A 24,101-nucleotide genomic window follows, 5' to 3' on the forward strand; every position below is an offset into this window, starting at 1 on the left:
CCAAAAAGCAGTTTCATGCTAATAATTAGCTTATTGGCTCATAATATTACCCTGTCTTTCCAATGTCCCTCTCTAGTCATTTGTAGTGGTAACCAGGAGCCCTATTCCTTGGGTAGTTACAGTAGTGAAATGGAAAGTAAGGTACCTGACTATCTTCAAAATCTTTTTTCAAAAATTTCTATGCTGATTTGACAGCAACATGTGTGAACGCACACTTAACATTGTTCAGAAACTGTTCCAATAACTTCAACAATGGTTCTCCATTTTCCTTGCACCACCTATATGTAGTAAGGCAAATCTATTTATTTATATGTATCCATGCATAATTGATTGTTCCATTTGTTTCAAAAGAAGTGGGCAACTCCATTTCCCACTGCCCTTAAAGGACGCAGTGGTAAGATCCCTCCTTAAGAAGCCTTCTCTGGATCCAGCTATTCTGAAAAATTACCGTTCAGTCTCCAACCTCCCTTTTGTAGGGAAGGTTGTTGAGAAGGTGGTGGCCTTTCAGCTCCGACGGTCCTTGGATGAAGCAGATTATCTAGATCCTTTTCAGTCGGGTTTCAGGCCTGGTTACTCCACCGAAACTGCTTTGGTCACACTGACCGATGATCTCTGGCGGGCCAGGGATAGAGGACATTCCTCTATCCTGGTGCTTCTTGACCTCTCAGCGGCCTTCGATACCATCGACCATGGTATCCTTATGCGACGACTGCGAGAGGTGGGAGTGGGAGGCACCGTGTTACGGTGGTTCTCCTCTTACCTCTCGGATAGGTCACAGTCAGTGTTGGTTGGAGGACAGAGGTCGACCCCTAGGCCTCTAAAATATGGGGTGCCTCAGGGCTCGGTCCTGTCCCCCCTCCTATTTAACATCTACATGAAGCCGCTTGGTGAGATCATTCAGCGACACAGGGTCAAATATCATCAATATGCGGACGATACCCAGCTGTATCTGTCCGCCCCGTGCCAACTCAGTGAAGTGGTAGAAGTGATGTGCCAGTGTCTGGAGGCTGTCAGGGTCTGGATGGGAGTAAACAAGCTGGCACTCAATCCAGACAAGACCGAGTGGCTATTGATGTTGCCTCCCAAGAACGGACCAGATATTCCATCTCTTGGCCTGGGGGGTGAAACCCTTCACCACTCAGAGAGGGTCCGCAACTTGGGTGTCCTTCTGGATTCTCAGCTGACATTAGAATACCACCTGTCGGCTGTGACCTGGGGGGCTTTTGCCCAGGTTCGCCTGGTGCACCAGTTGCGGCCCTACCTGGACCGAGAGGCACTTCAAATGGTCACTCATGCTCTTGTCACCTCTAGGCTTGATTACTGTAATGCGCTTTACTTGGGGCTGCCCCTGAAGAGTGTTCGGAGACTACAATTGGTCCAGAATGCAGCCGCGCGACCGGTATCGGGTGTACCTAGGTACACCCATGTTACACCTATCCTCCGTGAGCTGCAGTGGCTTCCCATCAGACTCCGAACGCGATTCAAGGTGCTGGTCATTACCTTTAAAGCCCTACATGGCTTGGGACCTGGATATCTGCGGGACCGCCTCCTGCCACATAGCTCCCAACGACCTATAAGATCTCACAGGCTGGGCCTCCTTCGGATACCATCGACCGGGCAATGCCGGTTGGTGACTACTTGGGGGAGGTCTTTCTCTGTAGCTGCCCCGGCCCTGTGGAATGATCTACCCGCAGAGATCCGGATCCTTCCCACTCTCTTGGTCTTCCGTAAAGCCACTAAAACCTGGCTGTTCTGGCAGGCCTGGGGCTGTTGACCCCAAATGAGGCCCAGCCCCACTTAGAACGGAGTGCATGGTGTGTTTTAAATCTATGTTTTTTAAATCTATTTTTTTCCCCTTCCTTTCTTTTGATTTAAGTTGTATTGTTAGCCGCCCGGAGTCCTATGGGATTGGGCGGCATACAAATGTTATTAAACCTTAAACCTTAAACCACTGTAAAGAGACATGAAGAACAGCCTTCTTTCTAAAGGAATACATCTGCCTTTGTGGCATGACAAATGACATACTGTATATCAAAATATTGTATTGTATTGTATTGTATTGTATTGTATTTGTATTTGTATTATTTGTATTTTATTCTATTGTATTGTATATAATAGGTGACATGATAGCAGTATTCCAATATTTGAGGTGCTGCCACAAAGAAGAGGGAGTCAAATTATTCTCCTAATCACCAGAGGGCAGGAAAACTAACAATGGTTGGAAACTAATCAGAGAGAAACAACCTGGAATTAAGGAGAAACTGCCTAGCAGTGAGGACAACTAAATAGTGGAACAGTTTGCCTTCAGAAATTGTGGGTGCTTCATCACTGGAGGTTTTTAAGAAGAGATTGGACAGCCACCCTGGTATAAGATCTCCAGCCAGAACAGGGAGCTGGACTAGAAGGCCTTCAGGCCAGGGATGGGTTCTGGCTTCTGCTACTGCTGGTTCGCTCAGGGATGCACTTGATGCATGCTATGCGTGCATGCGCAGCAGTAAAAATGTGTCTGTGCATGTGCAGAAGCAAAAAACAACATGGAGGCACCGATAGAACCAGTTCGGGGATGTGGCAGGCTGAGTTACTACCTACTCAGCTAAACTGGTGTGAACCGGTAGGAACCCATCTCTGCTTCCAGCTCTATTTTATTCTAATATTGCATGACTGTGAGGAATTCCTCTCACATCTACAAATGTTGAGATGTAAGCTCATAGAATGTTTGATGCTAAAAGGAAAATATGTTTTCTGATATGAAGGGCCATTGTATTTTGTAACAAGTGGCATAAATAATTCAGAATGATATTCTGCAGTTTCCAAAACAAACTCCTAGTATACTGATAGCCATTTATAATACTCATTGCTTATTGCACATAAATATATGATTTATGTCAGATCCCTATTGTGATACTATCATTTCGGGGGGTGGGGGCTGGATCATTTATTCACTTATTACTCTCTTCCTGCTTCCACATATCCTGGAATCCCTTAAATTATAACTCTAGCTGTGACACTTATCTGCCCTGTGCTTTGATTTACCTTTGGGGAATGTATAAAGAGAGGCGGGGAGGTCCATCTGTTTTGTCTCAGTTCTGAAGCCTCCTGAAAGAAGCACCTGGGAACAGTCCTGTCAGTCTCTGTTTTGCTGCTTGCTTTTCGGCTGCCATTGAAACAGGGAGGGGGGGCATGGTATTTGGATGTGGGAAATATTCTGTACAGGAGAGACTGTAAGAAGGGAGTTGTTCTCACCATCTACTGAGCATGTGGCGGGGAGAGGAGTTTCCAGCTAAGGCCAACTGTCCGGCATACCAACCTGATGATGGTTTTTGAAGATGTCTCCCACATGACACCTGTGGAGTAATTGGATGGGACTATGGATTGGGGTTACCAAGGGGAGAGGAATGGGTCATACATTGATATCTATACTTGTACATGCTTTTATCTCAGATCCAGCTTTGCTTAGCTTCTATTTACTTACAACGAGTAAAAGTACTCTTAATTCTGCAAAATGGAGTTGAGTGGTTTCTTTCTTGGTTATTAAGTGAAGCAGCCCTGACATTAAGCTGGCTCTCATCTCGCACCCATCCCGGAGTTGATACCTTCCGAGGGGGGTGCACCCAAAACCTAAAAGATGTCCCACCAGGGCAGCGATCAAGAAGATGATATGGGAGCAGCTGCATCCTCCTGCCCTTTAGAGACGGAGCAAATGGCTGGCCTGCATTTGGAAGAACGATCCATTCGGCCCAGGTGGACATGGGGAGTGGGACAGAAAGATGACCCCGAAGAACCTCTGGCTGGAATTACTATGAGGAGACCGAAACGACCAGCGGCTGACTGGCGTGACTCTGAAGAGGAGAACCTTATGATGTCCCAGACAATGAAACTCTTTGAAGGGGCCTGGGAGAGGCACCAGGCCCGTGAGAATGGACTGGAGAGAGAAGCCGATCTCCATGAAACACAGAAGTATACAGAGCCTTTGTTCGACCCGAGAGAAGCCGGGTGGGGGCGAGGGTGGAACTGAGAAGATGACCCAGCTCTGACCCCAGTCACTGCAGTTAAAAAAATCCCAAGAGGAGGGGGGGGCCTGCAGACGCCAGATGGCTAAAGTTCCTCCTTTAAGTCTGAAATTTGGGGGGGAAATCAAAGGATCTAGGATTTTTCGTCGTTCAAGTATGGAATTACATGCAAATGTACGGGGACGAACTGCCAAATGATGAAGTGAAGGTAAGTGTTATTACTATGGCTTTGGAGAATAAGGCTGCGGCATGAATGGTGGGCTTGTATAATGCTGATTCCCCCCTACTGAGAGACTATAATAGATTTATGGCCGCCCTGAGAAAGCGCTTTGATGATCCACTCACAGAGCATAAAGCAAGAATCAAATTTAAAACTCTTACCCAGGGGAAGAGACCAGTAGCTGAATATATACAAGAATTTCATGAGCTATCAGCCTTTATGAGGGGTTGGTCCGAAGAAGCATTGTTAGACCATTTCACTGATGGGTTAAACAAAGAAACATATGAGCACTGCGTGAACCGGAGCCCCCCCCCCATAGACTGCAACCCTGGTATGAGGTGGCTGCTGATGTGGAGATTGACTTAGCCAGAGAGAAATACCAGGAAGATAGTGAAAGAGAGAAAACTCTGCCTGCCAACCACACCCCCCAAGAGCCTCAAAAGGAGGGAAAAGTGGGTCTGCAAGCAAACCAAAATCTTTCGTGTGCTTCCACTGTGGGAAGGAGGGGCATCGCGCCACAAATTGCCGCACCAAGATGACCCAAAATCCCCCTCCTTGGAGACAGAAAAAGCTGGAAAAACCTCCCAGCAAGAGAAAAGAACCTGCCATGAAGGGGAGGAACCTTCTCAGCGATTCCACCCTGTTGAGAGGGAGGAGGATTCACCCTGCTCTTCGGAGGAAAGCGAAACTGATTCTGATGACTGACGCCTGGTAAGCTCCCGATCGGGACCCCTGACTATTCCAGTTGAGCTAAGGGTGCCCTCTTTTGGCGCACAAGAAAAAATGCTGGCCCTTTTAGATTCCAGATGCACATGCTGCATTGTAAGCCCAGAAATAGTAGAAAAACTGGGTTTGAAACTTAAAACTCTGAAAGTCCCAATTGCTTTTTGCCAGCTGGATGGGTCAATTGTGGGAGGGAGCCCTGCTCATTTTGTAACTGAACCTATTGATATGTGGATGGGAACCCACCAAGAGACAATAAGTTTTATTGTGGCCCCAGGAATGGACCGGCCCCTTATATTAGGATTGCCCTGGCTGCGTAAATGGAACCCACACATAAATTGGAGGAAGGGTTGGTTACACATCCGGTCTGCTACGCCCCCTGAGAGAGAAGGGGGGGCTCCCAAACTGAATAATGCAGACCCCAACCTGGCAGCCAGAGGCAAGAAAAAATTGAGGGGGAGGAGAAAATCCCAAGAGAGTACTGGGACCTGAAAGAGGTTTTCAGTGAAAAGTCTTCTGATAAATTAACCTCACACCGTGCCACTGACTGCAGCATTGATATTCTCCCCGGAGTGAAACTCCCTAAACCTCAGATTTATTCAATGACCCCTAGAGAAATGGACGAATTGAGGAAATTTATTGACAAAAATTTGAAGAGGGGATTGATTGAACCTGCTAGGCCCCGAGTTGCTGCTCCTGTCTTGTTCAGAGAAAAGAAAGATGGTTCCTTTCGTTTATGTGTTAATTACAAAAACCTGAACGCGGTATGTGTCCAGAACCTCTACCTGCTACCATTAATGAAGGACATGTTGGCTCAGCTGGGTAAAGGAAAAATTTTCACAAAATTAGATCTACGAGAAGCCTATTACAGAGTCAGAATTAAAGAAGGGGATGAATGGAAAACTGCATTCAACTGCCCCCTTGGCTGTTTTCAATTCCGTGTGCTGCCATTTAGGCTACAGGGGGCGCCAGCCATTTTCATGCAATTAATTAATGAGATTTTGCATGACCACCTTTACAAAGGCGTGATGGTCTATCTTGATGATATCCTTATTTACACAGAAACATGTGAAGAACACGTGAAACTTGTCCGTTTAGTGCTAAAAAAACTCCTATATGCTAAATTGTCTAAATGCGAATTTCATCAGAAGGTGGATTACCTGGGATATCGCATCTCCCACAATGGCATAGAGATGGACCCAGCAAAGATCCAAGTGGTCACTGAATGGGCGGCCCCATGCACCCGCAAACAATTGCAAAGTTTCTTGGGTATTGCTAATTTCTATCGTCAATTTATTCCTTCGTTCGCCAGAATTGCCCTCCCAATTACGATCCTCCTAAAATCAAAGAGGGAGGCCAAACCTAGACCAGGCAAACCCTTGAATTGGACTATGGAATGTCAAGCTGTGTTCAAGAAATTAAAACGACTTTTTGCAGCTGAACCAGTTTTAAAACACCCAGACATGGATTCGCCATTTGTGGTGCAGGCAGATGCTAATGATGTTGCAGTGGGGGAGGTGTTGCTACAAGCAAATGCTGATGGAAAACTACAACCTTGTGCCCACACTTCTCGAAAGCTAACTGAGACAGAGAAGCGATGAGCTATATGGGAAAAGGAGGCTTTTGCGGTCAGGTGGGCCTTAATGACATGGCAACATTTCTTGGAAGCAGCCAAACATCCATTTGAAGTGTGGACTGATCATAAAAATTTGGAGGCGTTAAAGACTCCCCGGAAATCATCTCCCAAACAGATGAGATGGGCACAACATTTCAATAGGTTCAATATCACTTTGAAGTATATCCCAGGAGGGAAAAACTTTATGGCTGATGCTTTGTCCCGGCTTCCTCAATATAACAGCTCAAAACTTAGTGTGGTCCACCCAGTCATCCCAGCAAAAAGCCTCGCTGCTCTGGTTGTTACCAGAAGCCAGAACAGTTCCAATGTGGAGGTCACAAAGGATCTCGTTTCTAAACTCAAGGAGGGTCTTGAGTCTGATGAATGGTTTAACCAACATTCGGATGAGTACACCATAAAAGATTGTCTAGCTTGGATTGGGGCTAAATTGTATGTTCCTGCGACCATTAGAAGTCTGGTTCTTCAACGTGCCCACGATTCACGCATGGCTGGTCACTTTGGTTTTGTGAAAACCCTGCATCTCATTAAAAGACAATATTGGTGGCCCTCATTAAAGAAGGACATTGAGTCTTATGTGGCCAGTTGCCCCACATGTGCTGCCACAAAACGACCACCGGGGAAACCCCAGGGTTTGCTCCAAGGCGTGGCCTGTCCTGAGGCATCTTGGAAAGAAATAGCTATGGACTTCATTGTTGAATTACCGGAGAGCCAAGGAAATATTGTAATTTGGGTCGTTACAGACTTGTTGGAAACTGGGTCCCAAGTATGTTGGCCCGTTCCTGATTGTGAAAGTCATAAATCCTGTGTCGGTACATCTGGAGTTGCCTAAGTATCTAAACCGTGTCTACTCGGTGTTTCATGTCAACCTTCTGAAACCAGAACACACTTCTCTGTTGTGTGCCCCTTTGGTAGCTCCACCCCTCTTCTGATTGAGGGAGAGCAACATTTTGAGATTAAAGAAATTTTGGATTCTAGGAAACAGAGAAACCGCATTCAGTATCTTGTTTCATGGAAACATTTTCCTCCCTTGCATGCTGAATGGGTCGATAAGTCCCATGTGCGGGCTCCTCGGCTTCTACGTAAATTCTACTCTGCCTACCCTGACAAGCCTTGACCTCAATTGATTTTGTCCTTTTTTCCCTTTTCCCCTTTCTCTTGTGTTATGTTGTTTGTCTGTTTTCTTTTGTTTTCTGCAGGAAGGATGTTCTTTTCCTGAAGGAGGGCCAGATGTCAGCCTCTGTTTTGCTGCTTGCTTTTCGTCTGCCATTGAAACGGGGAGGGGGGCATGGTATTTGGGTGTGGGAAATATTCTGTACAGGAGAGACTGTAAGAAGGGAGTTGTTCTCACCATCTACTGCGCATATGGCGGGGAGAGGAGTTTCCCGCCAAGGCCAACTGTCCGGCATACCAACCTGATGATGGTTTTTGAAGATGTCTCCCACATGACACCTGTGGAGTAATTGGATGGGACTATGGATTGGGGTTACCAAGGGGAGAGGAATGGGTCATACATTGATATCTATACTTGTACATGCTTTTATCTCAGATCCAGCTTTGCTTAGCTTCTATTTACTTACAACGAGTAAAAGTACTCTTAATTCTGCAAAATGGAGTTGAGTGGTTTCTTTCTTGGTTATTAAGTGACGCAGCCCTAACAAGTCCCTTATCTCCTTCTCAGGATGACTGTCTTCACAACATCTTCATACCTGTGGATTGGCTCATTCAACATCGGACTTTTGAAATGCTGCTATCTCAAAAGTCCACACTTTCTTTAATGGGGGGTAGAGGCAGGATCTTACAATTTCTATTGAACAATCATTTCATTTAAGCAGATTGTTCCCTTTAATATTTTATCTTTTGATCTAATTGTTCACTGTGCTTTGATTTTTTTCAGAGAGAACAAAGAACAAGAAGATACTATGAGATAAAAAAACAACTAAAGATATAGTTTCCCAAAAAAATAGCATCAGTTATCTTTGGTTTCTAATGAAGTTAAGTTGTAACAAGCACTAATGATGTTATCTAGTTTGGGTAATGAAATGTCCTTAAAAGAAAGAATATTTATTTAAACCTGTCCTATTCCAATGTATGAATTTACATGTATAGGAATAGAAGGCTTGATTATAAAGTAAAAGTGGTATATGTGTAGGAGGCACTGAACTTTTTCATTTTGACATACTACTGAACTCTTAAGTTTGCCTTTCTAGATTTGAACTATTATTCTTTCAAAATCCAAGAGGTGAAAAGTGTTGAAAGCTATGTAATCTATTCAGTGCATTAAATCTAGACCTAAATCATCCTCAACAGGTGTTGTTTTAGCTCTGCTTGTAAAAACACAAAAAAGTAGTTTTTTTATTTTACAATGGATTAAAAATAGATAAACTTTGTCCTAATATGCAAAAAGTCAAGATGGTGGCCATGATGGTGTGATTGTATAATGCATGTGTGCACTGCACTGCTGACTGCAACTCACTCCTTTACCTGTGTGAGAGAAATCCTCCCTTCTCCCATGGAAGCCTAAGCAAAAGGTATGGATATCTGCAAGATTACATGGAACATCTTGTCATAAATTATGTAATCATCCATTTGCTTGATGATCATGTGTTATTGCTTTGATGTCACCGCTGCTTGTTTCAGAGGCCATTATCAATAGAGGCCCTGCTTCAGACTTTCACTTCTCAAAATGGAAATGAAAGCTGCACAAATGCTCTGTCTCCTTTCATCCTGCTTTTCAAAAGCTCTTTCCTAATCACACTATCCCCTTTCTAGGCCAAAAGATCTAAGGAAAAAAATAATAGGAGAAAGAAGAAAAACTGACTCAAAAAGAATTATGCATGAGAAATAGGTATAGCAAAATATCTTTACCTGTTTAAGAAATAAGCTGGATGCTTGGCTGTACTTTTCAAGTACACTGGGCAGGACAGAACTTGCATATTCAAACTGTGGGTTAGAGGTAAAATCTGATTTGAAGAACTTTAGCTTCTCTCTTTCCACATTGGAAGGCTTGATTGCAGTGAGGATACAAAACTTTCGACCAGTGGCATCTCCATCTTTTAAGCAGCTTTTAGATGTTTGCAAATGTTTGGACTTTCCTAGGCTAAAGGTAAAATGTTTTTTAGATTTGTTCTTTGGTGGAGTTGACAATCCTATGCTGTTCCCTGTTACTGAAATACTTTGTGCTAATTTAATCCCATTGCGGAGTGAGTTGGGAATAAAATAGGAGGAGTGCCTTTTGAAACAGCACCACCCATTTGGGGGAATGAACAGTGGTGTCTTAACCTTGTGGCGTTCATTACTGTGTGAGCTATGAATGGGTTTGGTGGGCTTCCGGAGTCTTTTGTGGTGGGTTGATGAATGTTTCTGATGTTTTTTTTCCTCTTTGCTCTGCAGCAAAACATTGTAGCTGCTTGTCCCTGTGGTGAAGTTGTCCTTAAGGATGCAGGACTTAACACTTCTGGTGTCATTCATGCAAAGAAATTTCTGTTCTGCAGGCTTCAAGATGGACTTCTTGGACAGTTCTTGCTCTGGCCAGTGAAGCTTTTCTGAATAAAAAAAAATTAAAAAGGCTAATTCAATTAAAAAGGTTTTTCTAGATTTTAATATGCAATGTGAATTCAAACATATAAATATATAAAAGAGGTTTAATTGCTAAAATATAGACCTCTAAAAAATTTGAATTGTGGCATTTCCACACACAATTATCAACATTAGGGCAGCAAAAAAAGCATATGGGCTGACTTTGCTCTTTCTAAAATGTTCCTATCTTTTAAAAGTATAGATATGGAAACATTTTGGATTTTCCTCTATGTTAACATGTTGAATTTATCCTAAACATTCCTGTTTAAGTGCATGAACTGTAAAACAGGAAAACTGTCCTGCCTTCTGCACTAAACAATTATTTAAAACACTCTTTTGCTCCATATTTAAAAAACTAACACGGAAAATAAAGACAACTAGGGGGAGATGGAACATTAAAATCAAATGTGTGCTATGTCTTTATGTCACATGAACATATGAAAGTTACATATTGTAATGGAATGATGCTCATTTTACCATTTTGACAAAACAGTCAGATTCTGCAGATTCTTCAAGCATACAATTTCTCAATCTCAGCCATTTTAAGATTCTAGAAATTCCAATCCATGCATCTTAAAAGTAGTTGAGCTTGAGAAACACTGCTCTACCAGAAAACATGCTATTGACCAGATAAAACTTTCCCAGCCTGGATGCCCTTCATACACCTCCCATTCGTCCAAAATTCCTCAACTAGAATGGCCATTAAATCTCCTTTAAATTTATACCAATTTTTCCTGATGTTTGAATGTAAAAGAAAACATGCTGATACAAAACTACTTCTAGAGCAGACTTTCAATTCTAAAAGCCCTTTTTCCCCCCACTGCACTGCAAATTCAACGCCTGTAATAGAGTGATGGAGAGAAGAGAGAGAATATATCAGAAAAATTACTTGGAGGAAAGTATACATTAAGTCACTATTTTATTCAGCTTTAGAATGTTATAGACTTAATGCTTTTCCACAGGAAAAGCAAAAAAGGAGTAGGAGTGGGAATACAAATGCAATATCAAAACATATATGAGTACGTTCTACCTACTTTTGTCATTTGAAGGAAAATAAATCGAACCGACTCTTCCTTTTATATTTCCTTCTCAAGAACAAGCATGTTACAATTGACTACATTTGAACATAATCAGAGCAAGTATTGCATTAACATACTAATGATCATACCTTGTAATAACATTATTAACTCAAGTTCCTATCTATTTATCAAACGCAAAGTGCCTGATGTAGTATATTGTTATTTTATTCAGGGAAAACATTGCAGTTATTATTATTATTAATAATAATAGTTGTTGTTTATTGATTATTAACTATTAATAAAATTATAATATTAAAACAACAACAAACTGGTGGGAACATAAGCCTGAAAAAGTCACCGAAAATCAGATGGTCAAGATCTTATGGGATTTTTGTATACAAATGGACAAAATACTGGCGAATAATACACCAGACATCACACTGGTTGAGAAAAATAAGGTTACAATCATAGACATCGCAATACCAGGTGATAGCAGGGTCGACGAGAAGGAACATGAAAAAATTGCGAAATACCAGGACTTAAAAATCGAAATTCAACGATTATGGCACAAACCAGCAGTGGTAATTCCAGTGGCAATCGGCACACTGGGTGCTATTCCAAAAGCACTGGAATTACATTTAAAACAGTTAAAAATTAACAAAATCACGATCAGTCAAATGCAAAAAGCTGCACTGCTTGGATCCGCACACATATTATGAAAATACATTAAGACGTCCTAGGCCCCTGGGTGGGGCCTGACTAGTATTCAATGCCAAATCCGGCAAAACAACTGGCTACTGTGATACAATTCTGTTGTAATAACAATAATAACAATAATAACAATAACAATAACAACAATAATAACAATAATAACAATAATAACAATAATAACAATAATAACAATAATAACAATAATAACAATAATAACAATAATAACAATAATAACAATAATAACAATAATAACAATAATAACAATAATAACAATAATAACAATAACAATAATAATAATAACAATAACAACAACAATAACAACAACAATAACAACAACAATAACAACAACAAAAACAATAACAACAATAACAATAACAACAATACATAACTCCGCTGTTGCTGGTCCAAAGCCCGGATGAGCAAGGAGGAGGATTGGAGTCAGGTTGGCAACCTGGCCCCATAAAAACCCGCCAATCCATACAACATGGTAAAAGAAACAAATAAAAATTCTATACCGCATCAGTCGTCGCATGGGTTAACAAAGGCCGTGGCGGATGTTGAGGTCCCTGGGCATCCATCGACAAGTGGGCTACAAGTGGACCAGCCAACAAAACGACAAAAATATAGTGCAGATGAAAACCGTGCCATAATGGCCTGTTATTACAACTCAGAGCCAGAAAAAAGAGGCTATTTAAAGCGAATGTATGAATTATGGAAACAACAATATCCAGATTAAAATGTTAGTGAACAACGACTAGCAAATCAAAGGCGATTTATTATACGGAATAAAGTGTTTAGTGAAGTTGAACTTGAGGAAATTCAGGCAAATTGCAAAACTACAAAAACAACACCACAAGCGGAAATAACTGATACTCAAGACACAACTAAAGACATTGTAGTAGAACTCCCAGAAGAATCTGTCGGGGAGGAAATGACAACACTACCACCAGAACCAGTTATCATTGAACCAACTGATGAACTGACTCAAAAACGAAAAGAATTGAAGGACAAGATCATTGAGCATTTTCTGTCCAATGAGGAAAGGCAACGTTTACCATCATTAAAAACTGTGCCTAAGAAAATTTACCAACAGCAAACAGCCCCTATCATGAAAATGGTTAATGCAGTGCTTTCAACAATTGAATTGGGATCTATCTTGGAAACAAATCCGTTAATGTACAGTGCAGCTATAATAATCACTAATGAACTAGGCATTAAAATCAAAGCACCTAGTCACACAATGGAAAAAGTATCAAAGCCAAAGTGGAAAATCCGATTAGAACAAAAAGTCAAAAAATTAAGGACAGATGCTAGTAACTTAAAGAACATGCATGAACAACGGCTAAAAAATAGCAACATCATAGATCAGCTAATCAGAAGATGTAGATTGGATACAAGAAACATCAATGAAGCTGTAGAGATTGTAAAACATCAGATAACAGCAACAGCTAGAAGAATTGAAAGATATGAGGCATGAATCATCCAATACAAACAAAATCAGCAATTTCGATCAGACCAACGGCGTTTTTATCGAAGTCTTAATGTGAATATTGACACCAAAAGTGGAAAACCAGAAAGGCAGGCCACACTTGAATTATGGAAAGAATTGTGAGAAAATGCAAAGGACTACAATAAGGAAGCAAAGTGGATACATGACTTTGAGAAAAGCATTGGCAACAAACAAGTATTAGAAATAACAACTGAGATGGTTAAAAATCAAGTAAAAAAAGTAAAGAATTGGACATCACCTAGAAATGACCAATTACATGGTTTCTGGCTCAAATATCTGACCAGTTTACATGTAATATTGGCCAGGCAACTGAATGAAATTTTACAAAATGGTCAAATTGATGAATGGTTGACAACGGGAAAAACATACTTGATTCAGAAAGATGCAACTAAAGGAACAATACCTGAAAACTACAGACCAATAAATGCTTGCCAACAACCTTCAAATTACTCATAGGCATTATTGCTGATAACATTATGGATTATTTGGAAATAAATAACATTTTGCCAGTAGAGCAAAAAGGCAACAAAAGAAGGAGCAGGGGCACAAAAGATCAGCTCCTAATTGATAAAATGATATTAGAAAATTGTAAGAACAGAAAAACGAACTTGAATATGGTCTGGATTGATTACAAAAAGGCATTCGACTCATTGCCACATAGTTGGATCATAAAATGCTTAGAAACAACTGGCATTAGCAAAAAATATTACATCCTTTACTGAAAAGGCGATAGCAGTAGACTTAGCAGTAGACTTATATACCGCTTCATAGGGCTTTCAGCCCTCTCTAAGCGGTTTACAGAGAGTCAGCATATTGCCCCCAACAATCTGGGTCCTCATTTTACCCACCGCGGAAGGATGGAAGGCTGAGTCAACCCTGAGCCGGTGAGATTTGAACCGCTGAACTGCTGATCTAGCAGTAGCCTGCAGTGCTGCATTTAACCACTGCGCCACCTCGACGATGAAACAATGGAGAACTGAGTTGGCAGTAGGGAATGAGAACTACGGAATGGTTAATATCAAGCGAGGAATTTTCCAAGGTGATTCACTTTCACCTCTTCTCTTCATCATCGCGATGATCCCACTATCAGTAATCTTTAAAAAAATGAAATTAGGCTACCAAACAGCCAAAGAAGCTGAAAAAATTTTGCATTTATTATATATGGATGATTTGAAACTCTATGGAAAGTCAGAAATAGAAATCCAATCACTGACAAACACAGTCCGAGTATTCAGCACCGATATTTCAATGCAGTTTGGCATGGAAAAATGCGCCACTGTATCCATAAAAAGGGGCAAAATCACTATATGTGAGGGAATTGAAATGCCCAATGCCCAAATAATTAAATGCAATGAAAATGAAGCCTACAAATACTTAGGCATTCTGCAGTTGCATAATATTAAGCATGAAGAAGTAAAAACTATTGTCAGGAGGGAGTACATCAACAGAGTTAGGAAAATTTTGAAATCTAAATTGAATGGTGGAAATATAATCAAGGCCATAAATACCTGGGCAATACCAGTTATAAGATACACAGCTGGTATAGTTAACTGGACACAAGCTGATTTGGACATTCTGGACAAAAAAACCAGGAAACTAATGACAATGCACTACAGTTTACATCCACGTGGTGATACTGATAGACTATACCTGCCCCAAAAATCAGGTGGCAGAGGATTATTACAAGTGAAGCAAATAGTTGAAGAAGAAAAACATGCACGGGCTGATTATTTAAAAGAAAGTCAAGAACATCTATTAATTGAAGTAAAGAACAGAAATCTACTGAAGGCCCAACAGACGAAACAAGAATATAGAAAAGATGTGATAAAATTAAGAATGGAGAGTCGGCAGAACAAAGCATTGCATGGTCAATTTCTGGAAAAAATAAAAGATAAAGTGGACAGTGAACAAACTTGGTTATGGTTAACAACAGGTACATTAAAGAAAGAAACAGAGTCACTAATCCTGGCTGCGCAAGAAAAAGCTATCTGCAGAAATTCCATTAAGGCCAAAATTGAAAAATCCTCTGATGATGCCAAATGCAGACTTTGCAAAGAAGTTGATGAAACTGTTGATCACATACTCAGCTGCTGTAAAAAAATCGCACAGACTGATTATAAATTGCGGCACAATTCAGTAGCACAAATTATCCACTGGAATTTGTGCAAAAATTATAATATTAAAACAGCAACAAACTGGTGGGAACATAAGCCTAAAAAAGTCACTGAAAATCAGATGGTCAAGATCTTGTGGGATTTTTGTATACAAACGGACAAAATACTGGCGCATAATACACCAGACATCACACTGGTTGAGAATAATAAGGTTACAATCATAGACATTGCAATACCAGGTGATAGCAGGGTCGACGAGAAGGAACATGAAAAAATTGCGAAATACCAGGACTTAAAAATCGAAATTCAACGATTATGGCACAAACTAGCAGTGGTAATTCTAGTGGTAATCAGCACACTGGGTGCTATTCCAAAAGCACTGGAACTACATTTAAAACAGTTAAAAATTGACAAAATCACCATCAGTCAAATGCAAAAAGCCGCACTGCTTGGATCCACATGCATATTACGAAAACATATTATGACGTCCTAGGCTGCTGGGTGGGGCCTGACTAGTAACCAATGCCAAATCCAGTGAAACAACTGGCCGCTGTGATACAATTGTGTTGTTGCGAATAATAATAATAATTGCTGAGATAAATTTAATACAGGTAGTCCTTGACTTATGGCTGTTTTCCATACTTAAGTTCATTTCAGCATTCCCATGTCACCTGATCAAAATTCAGATGCTAACTGAAATTTATTTATGATGGTTGAAGTTCTGGGGATCCTGTGATTACATTTTGTAGCCTTCTGATTGACAAAGTCAATGAGAAAGTCAGATTCACTTAATAACTGTGTTACAACTAACTGTGATTCAACTAACAACTGTGACAGGAAAGGTCATAAAATGGTACAAAACATACTTAACTGTCTTGCTTAGCAACAAAAAGTTGAGGACTATCTGTATGGGTCTACTTAGTGGTATTCTAGTTCTCTTGTTCTTCCCCTGAATCATCCTTGTTAAAATTCAACATACCACAAATTCATAATATCTCAGCACAAGAATCAATGTTGCTTAGTAAAATATATTCATGATTATAACATATGATACAAGACATCTTTTTATTCTATAACAAAAGAATGGCTGAAATCATACACAGGTCACATGGCATTCTGCTCATGCAAATGCCATAACTTATTCAATATTAAAAACAAGCAATAATTAATCATATTATGCAAATATAATCAATTATTTAATTTCTTGATTTTAATTATTGAGTTGATTTATTATTGTAACCAGAAATTATATAAAGCATAATGTAAAAAAACATACCAAAAGATTAAATTATTACAACTCTGAACTTCTATCAAGAGTTTCAGCAGTGATATGACTACGAAATTGTATAAAAGAAACTAAAACTACCATTTAATCAAAGGCCTAGAAAATTTAATTGGTATTAGATTTTAGTTCTAATTTTAAAAATGTTGGAAGGGGCCTTGATAATTAATACACATACACTGGAAAGAAAACAGAAGGGAAAATTATCTGACCTATACTCAAGAGTGTCATAGATGGAGTTCAGAAACAGGAGAATGAGAAAGGGCTGATACGAATGCAATGCCAAATCAGATTTTATGGTTTTCCATATTTGTTAGCATAAAGGTGTACTACTTCTGCTCTTTTTAAAAATATTTATCTGTATCTTATTCTTTCCTATTTGATAGCAGAGGTGGGTTCCTACCAGGTTTGGCTGAATAGGTAGTAATAATTGGCCATAGCTTTCCGAACTGGTAGCAATAGCAGCCTGGCCCATACTAATATAGTCTCCTGGCCTGTACCCACTCACTCCTCCCATGTGCCCAGTCGCCCCCCCTCTCTCTCTCCCTCTCTCTCTCTCTCATCCTGCCCATCCACACCATGCTTGCCTACATGCCCTCCGCTCATTGACTTGATGGCTCGCCAATCGCCCCGCCTCTGAGAGCCCTGTATATACTGTGGTTATCACGCAGCCCACAACCTTTACTAGCCTGGCTCTCACATTATCATTTGTTGACTTCCTGATCCTCACTGACTTCCCAGCCTGCCTGCCCTGCTGCATTACTGCTGCCTCCTCCTGCGGCTTCCTAAAGGTAAGTAAGCCTATGGCTTACTTCGTGGGATGTGGACAGTAGAGAGGACAAAAAGCTACAGAGAGCACCGGCATGTTTTATAGATGGCATTTAGATTACAAAAAGCTCGCTTCTATGTATCCGAATGTACAACCTAAATGTTGGAGATGTGGTTCTCTTGATGCTACATATTTTCATATATGGTGGACATGTCGTAAGGTTAAGGCATTTTGGATAAAAATATGGTGGATCATGCAAAATATCTTCAAAAGAAGGATAAAATTCACCCTCTTTCACCCCCCTCCAACTTTCATTCTTCCTTCTGACATTCCCCTCTACCTACTTCCCCTCCCCCTCTAGCACTCCTCTCTCCCAATACCTTCCCTCCCTTCCTTCTCCTCCTGCCTCCAATCCTCTCTCCCACCCTCTCTACCCCTCTTTCTTCTTTCGCTCTACTCCTCTCTTCGGTGTATTTGTATTGTCTATCAATATGTTCAGCTTGTCCTCTTCTTACCCTAACATTAAGAAGCCACAGTATACAAGTGCAATCATGTACTTTAAGATCTAACACATATTATATTTCCCCCCTCCCCCCTCCTCCTAAAACCCCACCTCCCTTCCCTCCCCCCGACTTCCCAGAGCCCGTACACGGTATAACTTTTTGACAAACACAGTCTAAAGTATCTTAAAACAACTCAGCTTCTTACTGTTACCCAAACTTTAAACAGTTTAACTTATTGCTAATCTTAAGCATAGGCTATCTGGAATTTCTTAGTCCCATATTTGCTTTGTGTATAATCAATCCATTTTTTCCAGTCTCGTTTATATCTCTCGTTTGAATGTTCTTTAAGATATGCTGAAATTTTTGCCATCTCGGCTAAGTTTATAACTTTCAAAGTCCATTCTTGAGTTGTAGGCACGTCTTCCTTCTTCCAATATTGCGCCACCAACAGTCTTGCTGCCGTTATTAAATACAGAACCAAGTTAATCTCCCCCGCTGTAAAATCAGTACATATACCTAATAAAAACAACTGAGGGGTGAATTTTATCCTTCTTTTGAAGATATTTTGCATGATCCACCATATTTTTATCCAAAATGCCTTAACCTTACGACATGTCCACCATATATGAAAATATGTAGCATCAAGAGAACCACATCTCCAACATTTAGGTTGTACATTCGGATACATAGAAGCGAGCTTTTTGGGATCTAAATGCCATCTATAAAACATCTTATAAAAATTTTCTCTCAAATTTTGTGCTTGTGTAAATTTCACATTTCTTACCCATAATCTTTCCCATGTGTCCAGAATTATTGGTTCCTCAATATTCTGAGCCCATTTTATCATACAGTCTTTAATCAGTTCCGTTTCGGAATCCATCTGTATTAGTACATTATATATCCTCTTTATATGCATTAAGCTTTGATCTCTTATTTGTTTAAACAGATTGTCCTCAACTTTAACAAAGCCAGTTTTTTGATCTGTTTTCCACCTAGCCTGTAATTGGCCATACTGAAACCATGTTTGAACTACCTTCTCCTCTTTTAAGTACCTCTAAAGATTTTAATTGTAACACTCCCCTTTCTGAAGTAAGAAGTTGTCTGTAAGTGGTTCTATCATGTTTTTGTTCTATATTCATATTTTGAATTGCATGTCTAGGAATTGCCCACATGGGCAACTTATCGTTTAGTTTGTGTTGATATTGTTATTTAACAAAAAATTGGATAAGAATTTTAAAAATCATATTTTAACAAATGATTTTTAAAATTCTTATCCAATTTTTTGTTAAATAACAAGTAAGCATGCCAACCATATAACAAATCATGTCCCTCGATATTCAATATTCTATCATTGGTTAAATGGATCCAATCACTAATTGCAGATAATGCCACTGCATCATAATATAATTTTAAGTTAGGTAATTTCAATCCTCCTCTTTCACGTACATCCTGCATTATTTTCATCTTTACCCTCGGCTTCTTTCCTGCCCATACAAATTTGTTGATACCCTTCTGCCATTCTAGAAGATTCGCATCTCTTTTAAGTATTGGTAACATTTGAAAAAGAAATAAAAATTTTGGTAAGATGTTCATTTTCACTGCCGCTATCCTACCCAACAAAGATAAGTGCAGTTTCTCCCACTTTTTCATCTCCGTCTGTATACTATGCCAAAGTGGTTCATAATTATGCTTATATAATTTCCCATTTGAAGTTAAAATATTAACTCCAAGATATTTGACTTTTTTAACTACCTCACATCCTAGCATCACTCTTAATTCTTCCTTTTGTTTAGTATTCATATTTATGGCTAATATTTTAGTTTTTCCTAAATTTATTTTAAAGCCAGAGACTTGGCCATATTGATTAATCGTATTCATTAAAACCATACTGGATTCCTGCGGTTGTTCCAATATTATGACCAAATCATCCGCAAAGGCGCGGACCCTATATTCTTGCTGTCTAATCTTGATCCCTTTTAAACCATCCAAGCCCTGTATTTTATTCAACAATACTTCCAAAGTTATAATGAACAATAGTGGGGACAAAGGACAGCCCTGTCTTGTACCTTTTTCAATTTGAAGAGAGTCTGTTAAGCTTCCATTGACTATGATTTGGGCTGTTTGCTGTTGGTATATTGCATCAATTGAACGTAAAAAACTATCTCCTATCTGCATTTTTTGCAATATCTTCAACAGGAATTGCCAATTAACTCGATCAAAGGCCTTCTCGGCATCCAAAAATATGAATGCGGCAGGGATTTGATTATTCTTTCCCAAATATTCTAAAGCATTAGTGATTAATCTAACATTGCTCTTCATCTGTCTCCCCTGTATAAAACCTGTTTGGTCGGTATGTATCAATTGTTGAATGACCACCATTAACCTATTTGCTAATATTTTAGTAAAAATTTTATAATCTACATTAAGTAATGAAATAGGTCTATAATTTTTTGGCTGAGTAATATCTTGATCTTCTTTGGGTATCAACGATATAAACGCTGTCTTCCATGATGGGGGCACTTTACCTTCCGATTGAATTTTATTAAATAATTCTCTAAGAGGTTCTACCATTTCTAACTGTAAGTTTTTATAATAAACCGCTGTTAGGCCATCTGTACCTGGTGCTTTCCCTAACTTTAGTTGTTTAATTACCTGCAGGATTTCCCCAGAGGTTATTGGTTGGTTCAACTTTTGCCTGTATTCTTCTTTAAGGGGATTTTCTCTTTATCTAAGTATTTATCTATGTCTAAACCCCTAATTTTGTCCCCTTTGTACAGTTCTGTATAAAATTCCCGAAATACCTTTTGGATCTCCTCCTGTTGAAACACTTCCTTCCCTCTATAACACAATTTAGATACATTTCGAGTTTTTCTTTTTTTCCTAATCTGATAAGCCAACCACCTACCGGGTTTAGCTCTTGAAGAGCTACTTGGACTGATCTAAGTACTGAACCTAATTCATGTATTCCTGTTTTTTGAACTGAGGAATAAATTTCAGAAAAAGAAATCTGTATTGCTCTATGAATCTACCTATGAAATTCATTCTTCTTGATCTAACTTTTTAGATGAAAAACTATATCTTTCCTGTTTGTTGGGGACATCCTTCCTGAAAAGACTGTACATTGTTGGATGAGAACAGAGATCCCTTCTGTTACCTGTAGTCCTCAACTTACAACCACAATCAAGTCCAAAGTACAATATTGTTTTATTTCTTTTGCAGTTAGTATTATTTAACCGGATGAAGAAGAGGCAACAGAGTATGACCACTTTCTTCACCAAAAAACCAAGAAAGGAGCAATCAGCTGATCCACAACAGTCACCAGCACCAACACGTAGACCAACACTGGCACCACCAGTGCCAGCACTACCAGCACAATCAGGTGGATAAGCACCACCACCAGCACCACAAGCACAATCACTTCCACCACTTGAAGTCAGAGAAAGCAGCAAGTCCAACTCCACTGAAAGTCTTCCAAACTGACTACTGGAATTTGCAGCAATATAGAAACTTCAAGAAGTATGGTGGACTGACAGTGTCCGACTAAAAGTTAGGTTGTGAGTATTGTGTGAAATACGGGTTCTCATTAGAGAAAGGCATTCATGTTTCCAAAGAATGGAGGCAGCAGGGGAAAATAAGGAGAATCAGCAAGCATCTCTCAGAAAAATATAAAGGAACATTTTAAATCAAAATCACACATTATTTGCAGAAAAAAGATGGGAGCAGGATGCTCTAACAAAATCCGTAAATAAGTTAACTGGAAAACATTTATCCATTACTAGCACAATATTTTTTACAGTTTACAATCTGGCACAAAGATGTAAACCTTCTCAGTCACTGAAGTGCAGATAGATTTGCTAACTGCAATTGGAGTAGATCTGGGAGTAGGCTTGCATTCACAGAGATCCGCCATGAAAATAGATGAATTCATTGCAAACAAAATTAAAACCACCATGTTTACCAGAATTATTGCAAAGAATCTGAAAGTGTGTTTGATCATTGATGAAGACTCAATGAAAGCAGTTGTGATAGTTTTTGTTAAAGTTGAGCATTCAGAATGCCCAACAACCATTTTTGTTGAGCTGGTGGAATTGAAGAAACAAGATGCAGAAACTACATGTTCTGCAGTGATGGGAAGCTTACATAAAATTGGGTTTACCACAGAAAGCATTTAATAGCATTCTGCTCCAATTGTGCCAGAGTTATGCTTGGGAGAAAATCTGAAGTCAGCACCAGAAGGATTGTTTTTTTAAAGTTTTTATTTTTATTTTAATTGAACAAAAACACAAAAAAAGAGTCATCATTACATCTTGTAGAAAGCATGTCGATTGGTTACAAATAACTTTCCTGCATTTCTTCCACAGTCATTACTTATAGTTCATATTAGATTATACACTTTAAATAAAAAAATCTTTGTATATCTTACTATCAATGTACCACAATTCTCATTTGACTACAATAATTTGAACATGCTTTAACCTCAAATCATTCATACTTAAAGACACAACCACATAATGGCATTCATTAGCTATTTCAAAAAATCCTCCAATAACATTACACCTTTATAGCGTCTTTTAAGTAAAAGTCAATTAATAAAGTTTCTAAACCTTTCCCCCAACTCACTGTTTAGAATTTATATCCAAGTTATTTTTGCCAATACAATAGCATGTATATATTATTATGTCCATTGACATTTCCTTGTTGTTATTATAATGTATGTCCCATCTCGTCTCGTCAGATCCCCCCTCCCCCCAAAAAAGAAACGAAACACCTTACACCTTTATGACAAGATCTAAATAAAATTTTGTTAATAAAATGTATAGATCTTTTTCCCAAGTCACAATTTATATCCAAATTGCTTTTACTAGTATGCCAGTACACGTACTGTATATGTCAGTAAGCTGTATTCATTGTCATTTCATTATTGTTATTACAGTTAATTATTTGTTAATGAATAAATATTTAATAACATCTTAATAATCTAAAACAATCTAAGACTTACTAAATTCCTACTCGTTGATCACCAAAATCAACTATATTTTTATTATCAACTTTCATTGTCAACCTGTAACTTTCCAGTAACAAAACAGTCTTATTTCTCTTGTCAATAGTGGTGTCAGTCTTCTTTTTATCTCCTTTATAAGGTTTTTATAGACTTCTCTCCGCACTTTGTTGCTTGAAGGATCTCTCAGGTAATCTCATTGCCCTCCAGCTGCTACTAAAATTAGCTCGTCTTTGGTTGCTTTTGAAAACATTTCTCTTCTTAAGTCCATCATCATTACCATTTTTTTTCTTCTGTATCTTGGAACTCCAATTTGTCGAATTTCCTTTTCCATATTCCCTTCTTTTCACTTTCACACACATTTGCTCCATTAATAAATCCATCTATTATCTTGTCTTTATCTTCTATATTTTCATTCTCCTCTTTAATTTTTGGGGCTCCAACCCCATCATCTTTTGCTGTGAGGAAGACTAATTTTTCCAACTTCTTCTCAATTCTCCCATATCCTTCCAATAGATTTTGAATTCCAGCCAAGATATTTTGGAATTTTAAAGTTTCCTCATCTGAATATTAATCCATGTTTCCCAAAAAAACTAATAGCCACTGCCACGCTAGCCTTCCAGGCCTCTTTTATTTTTTTATTTTAGGTTGACTTGAACATAAGTTCTTTTATGCTCTTCAAAGGAGAAGGGTTCTGGTTTTTTCCCCTTTCTTTCTCCTGCCAAAATAGTTCTCAAAGGCACCTGTGAAAACAATTCATGCCCTTGGCTCTTTATCAGTTTCTGTAAACAAGTTGCAAACCCTTCAGCTACAAAGTCAGTGAAATCAAAGAAGGTAATAGAAGAGATATGTTGTTTCAAAAACTCCAGCCTCTGACTTCCGAGTGGCAGTGTTACTACTTTTCACTTTATAATATTTATCTCTGGCTTATAGGAAACAAAGTTCTTTAGATTTCTTTTAATAACAAGTAATAGGAAGAATTGTTATAATTGTTAAAATAAGAAGGAAGGTTTTAATCCAGAAGTCAAG

General features: G+C 39.2%; 1 protein-coding gene across 1 annotated transcript in view; it reads right to left on the minus strand.

Moving 5' to 3' along the window:
* Positions 1-24,101, minus strand: part of MATCAP2 (microtubule associated tyrosine carboxypeptidase 2) — a 99,017-nt gene that overhangs the window by 28,457 nt on the left and 46,459 nt on the right. The window contains exon 2 of the mRNA XM_014068567.2: positions 9,455-10,131. Coding sequence (XP_013924042.1) covers positions 9,455-10,131 — 677 coding nt within the window. The remainder of the gene's footprint in view (positions 1-9,454; positions 10,132-24,101) is intronic.

The sequence above is a fragment of the Thamnophis sirtalis genome, unplaced genomic scaffold (genome assembly GCF_051295495.1).
Source record: "Thamnophis sirtalis isolate CommonGarterSnake01/CBP01778 unplaced genomic scaffold, rThaSir2_p1.2 scaffold_4, whole genome shotgun sequence".
Lineage (NCBI taxonomy): Eukaryota > Metazoa > Chordata > Lepidosauria > Squamata > Natricidae > Thamnophis > Thamnophis sirtalis.